The sequence below is a fragment of the Phalacrocorax carbo genome, chromosome 4 (assembly GCF_963921805.1).
Source record: "Phalacrocorax carbo chromosome 4, bPhaCar2.1, whole genome shotgun sequence".
Lineage (NCBI taxonomy): Eukaryota > Metazoa > Chordata > Aves > Suliformes > Phalacrocoracidae > Phalacrocorax > Phalacrocorax carbo.
In genome coordinates this window covers 17,397,679-17,410,515 of record NC_087516.1, presented here as the reverse complement: position 1 = coordinate 17,410,515, position 12,837 = coordinate 17,397,679, and the positions used below count along the sequence as shown (strand labels likewise).

Below are 12,837 nucleotides of genomic sequence, written 5' to 3'. Positions count from 1 at the left end.
AGATGCCAATACGCTGAAAGCCTTGAGTGTTTTACTACTTTAATAACTTAAAGGAAAAATACTGTGAAATCCAATTTGCTGTTCAGTTGAAACAAGCATCATATATTGGTAGTATGACCATTTGTGTGGTTATGAACTATTGAACCTGATGGTTTTCAACCAGTAGATGGAGACAGAACTCTTATTACTGTATGAAATGTGGTTCATGGCCTTTGGAGTTTATAAAGGAAGTTGCTTGGTTTTAGCCTTCTAAAGCAGGAGGGCATACACAGGATCTGGTGGTTTTCTAAACAGGAAAGATTTGGATTCATAGTTTCTAAATGTGTCTCAAGGTGGACAAACCATAAACTAGAAAGTTTGAAGAATGTGTATTAAACCTTGAGCTAATGAATTGCGTTGAAAAAGTACTTTTTTTTCTGTAAGAGACCAGTTTTCTGAATTCCTAGTTCTTGGTTGATGTCAGTCAGCACACAGTATAAATTTTGCCATAGTTTCACTTTCAACTGCCCAAATACTGAGTGATAAGCATCGAGCTTGGCATGCCTCTCCTTTGTTTAAAAACAAACTAAAAAAGGCAAAAAAAACCCCAACCACAAAACAACCCAAACAAAACCCAACCATAAAGCATGCTGTCATGGAATAGGGAGGTAAGGCTTGCATGTCAGTTTTGTCACTTTCCTATATTAAAATGAATAATAAACTTGTATAGTCCCTTAAGCATGTGTTTGTATAATTACATTATTTGGAGTTATAAGAGCTTGTTTCGGTGGAGATTTTCTGTCAATTAGTAGACATAATGGTAAATGTACCCAAAGGCTGAGGAGTTTGAACATCGTGTTAAGTACGTGCTGTAGAATGTTGAGTCCCTGCATGTGTTTTTTCTGTGTTGTCTTAATTTGCTACTTAGTGTTACAGTGAGAGTTTATCTGTGCAGGAACATTTGGATTTTCGCTCTGAATTCGCGCAGACTGAAGGATCATCTCATGTTTAAAGAGCTCAGTGGATCTAGCAGTAGTAATAGTAAAGCAATACAAGATTTTACATAGTGGATAATAGAAAGAATGGATAAGCTTTACTCTTTAGTATTAAAGCACTTTGGTGTTTGAAGAAGTTTCATTTAAAAATCTGATTCCTTGGTAGCCTAGTCTGTGCAGCTAAATGTGGGAATTCAAGGCTCAGCATAATGAAACGACTTGTAAAATTCTGTAAAGAGCATCTCGGAGAGCAGGACTTCCAGAAAAAATTGTTAGAAGTAATAATGGAATAATGGTAGAAAATAGTTAAGTGAAAAGACAGAAAAGATGTATCTTAATAGGGTGCATTTGAAGGACAGTCCAAATGCCCTGAATCTGCATATTTACTGGTTTATGAGATGTGAAAGTTGTAATTGATATTATTCACCTGTATAATCAGCCAAATTGTGAAACTATTTACATAACATTATTTGTGGAATCCAGTAGGATGTTAAAGAGACTGCGGCTGGGACAAAGGCTGTCTTGTAAGAGTGGAGTTCACTAAAGCTGGGAAAGCGTTAATATTTAATTCACTTCTGCAGCATTGCTGTATGTCTGGGATAGCTTTGAAGGAAAAGACCATCTGATTTCTATAGAAAGATTCTACTGCTTGCTGTTTTGTAACCAGAATGATTAAATATAAAATAAGATTTATTGTTCTCCTTTTCTCACTCATGAGAAAAAACACCCATAACTAATTTTCATGTGAAACCTTTCCCTCTGTATTCTGTCACATTTCATGCACAACTGTAAAAACATCTAGTGTCTTTTGAAATGAGCTAAGCTGTTCCAGCTTCTTGTATCTCTGTTCAGTGATTTCTGGAGTCATACAGTAGCTCAGTATTGTCTAGTTCTTACCTCTTGGCTTCCTACTTTTGAATGAGATATTAAATCAGCACTATGCTATGTATTTCTTGTTTCTTCCTTGACCATTGCATACTTGTCATAGGTTGGCCAATACCAGCTTTTTTGTTTGGTTGTTTTTTTGAGTTTCTGCAGTACTCATGGTGCGGATGAATACAGTATTGTAAATCTGTATGTGCTATTAATGACAAGGTCTGATTGATTAATGCTCAAGATCACTCTGACAGTACTTTCCAGTTTTGGTCCCGTGTAGTTATTGGAGACAATAAGTAGAAACACATATATTGAGAAAAAATGAATGCAGGAAATGCAATGTGTGTAATGAGTGGGCTAAGACAGACTTTTTTTGACAGGCAGAAAATCACATCAGCCAGTGTGTGTTTATATATATTAAACAGTTTAATGTGAAGGATGGGAATGATTTGTGACAAATACAGATGGAACCAGTGTGAGCCTGATCATATACTACAACAGCAATGTTCAGTTCTCACTGAACAGTGACTACATCATTTTATAACTGCAGGCTTTGCAGTTAGTTCTGTGTACTTGCCAAAAGGTGACAAATCATTAGACTTAATCCATTTACTTGATTTCCTTGTCTTTGTAGGAAATAGTTATCCCTATCCCATATTATTTGCAGAGCCACACCTCAAAATCCTTTTGTAAATGCTATTAGCCAGAGCAGAAAAGGATTCTGCTGCAGTAAAAGTGCATTTGTGGATTTATGCAGTAGTCATGGTTAATCTCTCAATCAGAAACACACTAGTTGCAGACCATAGGTTACTTACCTAATCAAGATGAAGGGGTCTGTCTTAGTGTAAAATGAAAGAACACTGGAATATATTTTAATTGCCAGGATCTTCTTATTCTCTTCACTTTCTAGAAAGCAGTTTTCTGTACTCAGCCTTTGCAAGAATCCCTTGTACTGACTAGGAGTTAGAGATGCTGACAGCTCTTCTGTCATCAGACTGAGTAAATTGAAAATGTGAGGATATTTTTGTGACTTCTTTTAAAGATGTGTTTTGAAGAAGCTGTAACAGCATTACTGCTGGCTCTGCTTCTCATGTGGATGAGAAGCACAAGAATTTATTTTGCAACTTGGAATAGAACACTAATAGACTGTATTTTTAGTGTTTACCGCAGTTTTTTCTAGATAGACTACTGAGAAACTAAATCCAAGTCACTTTGAGAGGTAGAATTCTCTAAAAACATTATTTGAATGTACAATAGTCTACAGAAGCTTAATTCCTGTAAGGTACAGCAATCAAGTATAGTTGATCTGACCCTTTTGGGAAGCCTTTGAATTGGATCCTCATGATATTCAGTTTGTTCTGTACCCAGCACATTCTCAAAATATCTTCATCTTTCCAATGTGTAGGACGCTGTGTGCAAATTTGGATGAACCTTCATATGGCATTATTCTTCTGAGTTTCCAGAGTTGAGACCACCTTTAGAAGAGTAGTTGTGTTGTTGATTGTGTGTAGCCTGTTCTCAGCAATCATCACAGGGGAATACAAACTCTATCTGCTTTTACATCGGCTTCTCCTCAGTTGGTTTTACTCAAGTGTGTGCAGTCATACCGATCAAAATCAACACAAGCAGAGGAGTGATAGGGTTAACAGTACAGAATAACTGCGACTTGTGACTGTACTGGTGGTTGAGCATCTTTGATGTTGTTTGTAAGCTAGAAAACCTTTAACAGGATGATTTTCACTCCGTATTGATTTGTGAATAACAAAGCATTTTCCTGTGAGGATCTTTCTGGACTGCTTCAGAAACTTCTTAAACAGGTTCTGCTTACTAGAGCATTTCAACAAGAAACCATGCCATTGTAAAAATTGGTACCTTGCCAAACTTTTAAAATATAGGCTTTTGAAGTGGGTATTTCTTTTGCTAGTCAGGTTTTCTCTACCAGGTACTCACTGCTTCTCTAATGATGAGGTAGGTGTTGGTTGGAAGAATGAAGATGCTAATTTTCTCAGTAACAAATTTTGATTGTCATTTTAAAATGCTAAGACCTGGCATCACTGTTGTAGAGTAATAATACCTTTACAACTTTATCACAATCTGTATTGCAGAGTATGAGTGTTGGCAGGGGGACTCGTACTGTAGTGAGTCTGAGTACACTTCAAAAATTGAAGTAGGGTTGAGAAAAAGGAACCTGCTGTGTTACTCAGCGTATGAGTCGCAATCATAATCATTGGGCTTGCTTAAATCCTATAAATGTTTCAGTGTATGTTAATATCTTTAAATAAGTATAATCATTTAAGTCACATGTAGTTAAATAGGGCAATAAACTTTATAAATGTAATTTTGCGGGTTGGAGAGGGTGCATTTTTTTTGTGTGTTATGCAAGGGCATAGTCATAGGTTCCTTAAGCAGCAGGCAAATGTTGGATGTGCTGGAAAATGGATACTTTCAGTTTTCTTTGTTTTTAAAATGGTGTTTTCGGTTAAAATTCAATTGCGGGGGGATGGGGGGAGGAAGAAAATTCACTGAGGCTTTTTGTCAAGGAATTAGTCTGAATTAAAATGTGGCATGGTTACCGTTACTGGATGACTTCTGAGCAAGAAAATGTCTTAGGATGAGAAAACCACTCTAAGCAGTTCTTGTGTGCTGGACCAGGTTGAATTCTATTATTCAGAATATAATGAATTTTAATACAGATTATGCAGGAAAAAGTATATAACAAAAGGAGCATCTTTTCTTTGTTCAAAGTGTAATACTATAAATCTGAGAGTTCTGGAAACTTTCTTGCTTACGCTCCTAGAATGAGTGTGATCTATTTGTCCATTGTAGAATGACACTGTGTGGTTCCGTGGGTGTTTCAAGGCATGAATGCTGTCTTCGGGGCTTTTTTTTATTTTGAATGGAAGACAATAAAGAAACCTGAAGTATAACACTCTGGCTCATTTAAATAGAATGAATCAGGTAGCTGGGATTTTTGACTCGCCTGCAGGGTCTGTAGAATGCCTTGACTCACAGAGGTCATAAGTAGCTGTTCAGATGTTTTTTAAATACAGCATGAATTTTTAGCAACTTACTTTAATTTTTTTCTAAACATGTTATCAGTTTATGGGAGCATTGTCTAATAGATGGATAACCTAGTGATTTAAGAACACAGAAAATGAAAATTCATAACTTGCATTCTGCTGTTTGGTTCCAACTTTTGTGAAACATTAACTTCTGCAAAAGCCTTTCAGTGTATATGAAAAATAAATACATGCCATAGAAATTATTTCTTAATTTTTGACAGTTATCAGTTAACCTTTTGATTTAATTTGAAGGCTTTTAAATTACTTTGCATCGTATTAATACTAAACTAAGTAAATAGACAAGTAAATACTGCCTTGCAATTTCATGATACTTATGGCTGCTATTGTAGCATTTGAGGTAAAGCTATTTTCTTCCTGTAGATTTAGCTTATTGGATGAAATTGTAATGATTCATTTAGTGTTCTGAGTTACTTGTGGGACTATAGATAGAAAATTTCTGCATTGGTTCAAGGTGGACCTCGAGCTCTGATGTCACATTGTCTGCATTTACTTCTGGAGAGCTTAGAGCTAAAAGAAGATACAGGAACTGTGTTTAGAACCTGCTCTTCAGCAGCTGGTTCATTATACTGAAATTGAAGATGACTGCTTTATTTCTTTTGGTTATAGCAGATAAAATTTCTGTAACTGAAGAAGTCAGAATGATCAGTAAAATTGGCTGGAAGAGGGAAGGTAAATTTAAAACTGAGGACATGCATGTGGAAGGTTCTTAACAAGTGAGAGCTCTTACCCAACAAATACAGTATTTTAACTAAATGGTTGTGGCAGGTAAGAGAATGCAATATTGTTCAGGAGTGTGAACTATGAATGTGAATCACAGTCATTGTGTTCCTTATGTGTTGGAGTGAGGGGCAGTAATAAACTACATTAAAATATATCCTTGATTAACAGCTTCTGTAGATTCCTATTGACTTGGTAAGAGTTGTATTTTGTGGTTATATGACATTTAGTGGAACTCTTTGCCCTTTGTATTTCAGTGATAGACGTTTGCTACAGCCTGCTCAGGTATGTGACATTCTCAAGGGAGTTATATTGGTCCTCTGCTACTTCATGATGCACTATGTTGACTACTCTATGATGTATCATCTGATAAGAGGACAGTCTGTCATAAAGCTCTACATCATCTATAACATGCTTGAGGTAAGAATTTTGGCATCAGAATATCAAGCATGCTTTTTCAGACTATCTAAAATATTGTTCTATTACAGTATTTGTGCTTACAATATGGCATATCTTGTATTCTCACAAATGTGGACACACCTGGGATAAGAAGCCTAGATGCAGTGAAACAGACTAAGTTAAAAATAAGTTGGTAGATACTGTTTCATACTGCCTAGTTCCTGGAGCTTATTGATCAGTTTAGTTGAATGAAAATTGAGAACTGGAAATAGAAGTCTTAAACTGAAATGCAAGAAATAGAATGAATAAGGCTTTGAACTCACTGAGAAAAGTAGAAACTATTGATTTGAAGTAGTGATAAGATCCTAAGAGAGAGCAGAGTAGGAAGATGGTAGAATTTGGTTTTTAGTTCTTCATTATGGAACTAGAGCTTTCATTGTACTCAAGGACACATGTTACTGCTTAACCTGTCTCAGTCCTGGCTAGCAGACAAAAGCCTGAGTACATAAAGAATAAGTTGAATGAATGTAGTGAAACAAGAAAAGGAAATTCTGTTTTGTGAAGTAAGATGGAGAAATTCTGGGCAAAAAAATTTTCTGTTTTGTTATTAATGTAAAGCATGAGATTTTTAATTGCACTTCTATGATCAGTGATTCACAAAGTAACTAATGTTTTTATAGCTACAGTCTTACCTCTATCCTGCAGATATAGGACATGTTAGCAATACAGCATCTTAAAAGGACTCTGTCAGAGCTTTGTACTCAAGAGTTACTCTACTAGGGTTCTGGGATCTCTGAATAACATAATCCTTGTCTGAACATCTGTTGTGCCTTTGAAGACTGCTAAAATGGGGCTACACTTTGTGTAAAATCTGAATATTTTGTCTAAAGACATTTTTTCTTTCCTCATAAAATATGAAAGTATTGCATAAGGAACACACCTCATTATCCTGAGTGAAATAAGTATATGAGCCACCTCAGTTGTTTATTCATAGGGTTTTATTTCCTTTGATTTTAGATTTGCTGAAATGCATGTACAAATATTAAAATGGCACCAAGTTGTGTTGGGAAATATTCATCTGTATATAGTTCCATAATCTTTGATATTATCATTACTAAATAAATCCATGTGGTCAAAACAGTAATTTCTCTTTATTTCAAGGCTACTTTAAGTGACTTCTCTTAGAGCTGAGAAAGTACAGCACTATGCTTGCCACATAATTTGAAGAGAGACAGCAGTGTTTGCTGTGAATTGGAAGCCATATGACATTCCATTTTGAATGAAGAGTTAAGTTTCTTTGTTGCATTTGGCAGAACCAAAGTTTGTCAGCTAAGAAGTGCTGTCTGAGTTTCTTTTGGTTTTGGTTTTTTTAAGGAGAGGGGGTAGTCTCTTACCACTCATAGTTATTAGAAAAATTACATTAGACTTAAGTTGGAAGTGGTGCTTAATTTCCATGGTGTCGTGAAACCCAACATGTTTTTAAGAGACTTTTTCGCTGTGGTAGGCTGCAGCGACAGTATTGGCGGATAATGTCACGGGATCCCACTGAAAGACTTGGTTAATAGTCAGCGTTTGACAGTTTGAATATTGGCTTGTTTAGGCTACTTTGAATTTTGTTATAAGTCTTCAATAGTAATGCAAGCAAAGTTTAAGGAACTGATAAATAACTTTATTACTTTAAAAAACTTTACATTTTCACAAGTTTTCAAAATAGGAAGATCTTTTAAATTTAGTTAGATCACTGAGCAAGAGATGTTTACAATGTCCTAATGTTTTCGGCTGTTGGCAAGTCCAGGGAACATTGTCCTGGACAGATAGAAGCAATGCAAAATCTTCAAATTATGTGCTGAATGCTCCCCTTAGGCTGCCTATCTGGAACATTCAGCACATTTGGCTTAAATGACACTTTTCTTTTTTAGATTCAGACCCACCGGCTCCTGCTCCTTGTGAAGCCCCAGTGTGCCTTATGCTGGTGACAGCACTCACCATGGAATTCTGCTGGAGCCTGGAGCCGGCATGTAGGGTTTAGGTAAGTCATATTTGGAAAAGCGAGCAACAATATTGTGTGGTGGGTTTTAATATTTTCTATCCTGTCAGCTAAGAAACAAGGACTGCTTAAATGAAAAGAAAAGCCACCATTTTATCTATTAAAACCCTCACAATATTGTGAACAAAAACTTACCGAACTCTAAGCTTTCTGTAGTTGGTGTCTCTACACCAGGTGTAACTACTCAATGGGTCATCACAATGAGCAGGAACCAAATAATGCAGATCACCTTATTTGCAAAATTTAAAAGCCGAAAACAGTACCACTGTAAATATCTCTCAAACTTAAGGGTTTCTGAACTTCAGATAATTCATCAGATTGTGGTCTTGTGCATTTATTTGCATAGGTGATGCTTAGAGAGTAGCATATAGTAGGGCTTATTTGAGACATCCAATAAAATTTTAATTCAGCTTTCATATTTTAGGAAACTTCAATGTTTTCTTGAGTAAGTTAAAGCATATGACTTCTCCCTTCAGTATCTTTACGGTTAGAACTCTTAATTAACAAAGGCAGGAAATTATCCCAAATCTGGGTTTACTTAGTTGTCCCAAGGACTTATTTTCCAGTTCACAGGTATGGTTCAATATTTGCAGGTACATTGTGCATCTAGTTCTGTATTGCTACATGTTGTTTTAACAAGTCAAAAATTGTTGTCTTATAGAAAGACAGTAAGAGAAAATATCAGTTGTCTTTAAGTAGAGATGATTTTTTCATATTTAACTATTTGAGTTAGTAAGCAATGAAAGGTATCTCTCTTTGTTAGTCAGACATGTGCCTTGTGATACTGAGTTTAATTTTTGAAGTTGTATTTTTGTTGTCCTGTGCAGCTTAGTTTTAAAATTACAGAACCGCAGTGTATAGGCAGAAGTCGTCTTTCCTTGTAATGATCTTCAGTTTTACATGCTTGCTAATGAAGTGTTTAGAACTGGTGGAACTCCAGGTGACCTTTCTTGCTGTGGTATTGAATTACAAGCTCAGATTGTTGTCCGTGTTGTTTCTATCTTTAGAATTACTGCTAGTTTTTTCTCCCACTTGTAACCCAAAAAATATATGTACACTTCAGATGTTTGTAGGCTTTTCTCAAACTAACTTTCCCTTTTTGGCAGAATTTCTAGTCCCTCTTGATAACTTGCTGCTGTGTTATAGTACTTTTAGTTTTGAATTCTGCTTTATGCAGAGATTTGTATTATGTACCTTATTCCAAGATGTAAGTAAACAGTACGGCCAAATCTAATTTCAGTCCTTTTTGTAATTGTATGCTGATGTTGTTCCCTATAGCACACTTGAAATTCACTTCTCATTTTTCCCCCTATTAAACCCAGGGGGATAGGAAAAAACATTTAGGATTGTTTGGTGCATCGTACATATTGGTTTATCAAAGGCTGAAGCTTGAACTGTACTTGGATGTCTTCCAAGGAAGCATCAGCATCTAAGATAACGCTACGTGGTTATATATTGTACACACTGTTGAAAAGGGGATAGTAGATTGGAGAGGGAAAGTAAGCTGTTGAGTTTACAAAAGGAATGATATCGCTGTGAAATCCACAGTGGGAATGGAATGAACAAGAGATGGAAAGTGATAAATATGTGCAACTTTTTTCAGTTGAGCTGTACTTCCGATGGCATGTTCCAGAGAGGAAAATATTGTTTTAAGGCAGTAAAAAGTTCTTCTCGTTTAGGTGGCTGATCGTCTGTTTTCTTCATTTGGACAAGATATTTTGGATGCTCTTTATTGGACAGCTACAGAACCTAAGGAAAGAAAAAGAGCTCACATAGGTGTGATTCCTCATTTCTTCATGGCAGTGCTGTATGTCTGTATCCTTTTTCTTCAATAAATTGCAAAATTTTCTAAATTAAATAGCACAGTAATTGCTTTGCATTGTTTTATTTTAATATATTTGAAAAATTTATAGTATACCTAAATCAGGGTTCCGTTACTTTCAAAGTAAGATTGCCGGTACTATAGATTTTTTAAAATGAATGAAAACCAAAATTTAACCTGCTTTAAAAAACCTTCATAGTGGTATACCACTGCAGCAGTTGACAGCTTTTTTTAATACCTAATGTGTGGCAAAATGAATAACAGTAACTGGAAACAGTTCATGGAAACTATTTGATTTGTATTTGAGTATTTTGGATCATAGGGTCTTGAAGACAGTGGGGTTTTGTAACATTCCATTAAATAACAAACATCTAGCTTGAAAACGTTTTTTGAAATTAAGGGATAAACTCATGCATATTCAGGATGCAAATGATTTTCGTGTGAAGTAACCTTACAGTGAGCTGATGAGAGATACATAGTCCGATAGATGTGGTGATGAATTTAGAATTCTTTTTTTCCTCCATTTTCTCTGAAATCTTTAGGCTAATTCTGAATCTTTCTTAATATCAGATTTTTTTTTTCCCTTCATGTTGCATTGCTGTTTCTCCTGACTAATGTCGTTGGGGTCTTTTAAAGCAATAAAAAGTAACATAATTATTACATGCTACAAAGCACTGTAGGTACGTTACATAGGTTTAAGTACTCTCTTGCTGGAGATGTGGTTGACAGGGAGATAGAAACTCTTTTATTAAACTTTGGAAACAAAATAGAAAATTTGAGGTTTGGTGCTGTTCAGTGCTGTTGTGCAGAAAAAATTACTTCCAAATACACTTCCTTAACCCTGCTATCTAGTCCTGCATGCTATTCTCATAATGGTTCAAGCAACAACCCTCAATGTGGCCTTCAACTCCCACAATAAGTCACTGCTTACCATCATGATGTCCAATAATGTAAGTATGTAGCTTTATTATATAGCTATCCTAATTTTTTTAGCATCCTTCATCTTTATGTATCGTATGCCTATTTGCATATTATTTGACTGATTTGTTTATATCAGTTTTTAATCTATAAAAACTAACTAACTGTTTTTAAAAATTGCAGTTTGTTGAAATAAAAGGAAGTGTTTTCAAGAAGTTTGAGAAGAACAATCTGTTTCAAATGTCAAATAGTGGTATGTATAGCTGTGCTAATCAGGAGAAAATATGAAGCGAGAAGCTGATTTTAAAAAATTTTATTAATTTATTTAATATTATTGTTATTAAAACAGCTTTGCCTTGGTGAATTTGAGCGTTCTGACTTGGAGTTCCCACTGCTCTGTTACTGTTTGGTTCAGTAGGACAAAACTGGGATTCCACTTCCAGGAATACTGTTTTTTCTTAAATGCTAAAACAACCTATTGGCTGTGTGCTGAAGTTGCTATTAAATACAGATTTCAGATTTAAGTTATAGTATTCAAAATATCCATGCTTTGAAGTCTCTGACGTCTTCTGTTTTCAAAAAGTTGACTTTGTAGTGTGCTCTGTTGACGGTGGTCTCAGAACGCATGTTGTTTGTTTGGCAATTGTGAGGACGGATCTTGAAAGAATGTAATAAGTAGCTGGCTTATGAATGAAATACCAGAGATTACTGTAACTTTAGACGTGCTAGCAAGATAATAGTAGAGGGTACCTAGGAAACATGTTATGCTTCTAGCACTTCTTAACTGTGATGCTGCTTAGTATGAAATTTGCAAACACTTATTCAGTGTGTCTCATGAGGAAAAGGTGTTACAGGTATCCTTTGGAGGTTCTTTCTAATACCAATATCAGCCATCTGAAATATTTGTTGAATTCTTGGTTTCAAAACCAATAGGAGACATTACACTTCAAGGTTGTCCTAGAGCTTCTGTGCTTGTAACATTTCTGATCTTTGAATATATTTGTTATTTTGTGCCTATGACTTTTTTGGTCAAAGCTGTATAGATAAGCAAACAAAACAGAATATGTTTTTTCATTGTAACTCCTAGTTTTTTAAACCAGAGAACTCAGATGTTCAATAGGTTAAAATAATGTAGCTTGCTATTGTCTTCAATACAATAATGTGCTAATATTTTTGGTTCCAAGGATTAAATACTTTTTAAAAATTAAATGTATTTACCTTTTACAGTGAAAATATCTAAAAGTGATGCTTACTAAAATATTGACAAAAACATGGATGAGTGTTGTTAAATTTTCTCTCATTAATCACAATACTGGCAGAAAATAGTCACAAGTATGCAGCTAACTCTGCTACTGAAAGGCAAGGCCTCTTTCTGATTTAAATGTTGAAATAAATTAGGGACTGCTATTAGAAATGGCTAGTAATTTCCTCCATAAAAAGCACTTGCAATAGGATGCTAGAAGAAACATATAGATATTTTTATTGGTAGACATTATTATTGAAGACAATAGCAATATCAGGCCTCCCTTTATTACTTGGTGGAAAAAGTGATGCCACTCGCTATACCATATGGGGGTAGAAGCAGGTGAGTACATACATAGAAGAGTGCACAAAACAAGCTAATTTATTCCCTTCAGACATAACTTTCTGTGGAACCACTTGTCAGTATGTTTATAAATAGCAGTGTTTTTCTTCTCATAAATAAATAACATAGGTTTTGAGGAGAGACTTTCACCTCTTTTGAACTTGAACAGATTCACTGCATCACAGCTTTAGTAAGGATGGATCAGTATTGCTTCAGTTCATGTATTTTAATAACTTTATCCTTTAAATGTTTTATTTCCTGCAGCTGAAATGGTAGTGCATCTTGCATTGGCATGCTATGCCAATGCTATATCTGACCCCTGGAACTGTGGCTAGTCTGGTCCTGTGCACTGAGCTTCCAGTTAGCCTTTGGAGTGCTTTCTTTGTGCACCGTAGAACATGATATGCTTAAACTGC

General features: G+C 35.4%; 1 protein-coding gene across 3 annotated transcripts in view; it reads left to right on the top strand.

Moving 5' to 3' along the window:
* The window catches only part of TAPT1 (transmembrane anterior posterior transformation 1), a 51,441-nt gene that overhangs the window by 17,011 nt on the left and 21,593 nt on the right, over positions 1-12,837 (top strand). For all 3 annotated transcript variants that reach the window (XM_064449179.1, XM_064449180.1, XM_064449181.1), the window contains exons 4-7: positions 5,908-6,070; positions 9,776-9,911; positions 10,771-10,868; positions 11,020-11,089. In XM_064449179.1, coding sequence (XP_064305249.1) covers positions 5,908-6,070; positions 9,776-9,911; positions 10,771-10,868; positions 11,020-11,089 — 467 coding nt within the window. The remainder of the gene's footprint in view (positions 1-5,907; positions 6,071-9,775; positions 9,912-10,770; positions 10,869-11,019; positions 11,090-12,837) is intronic.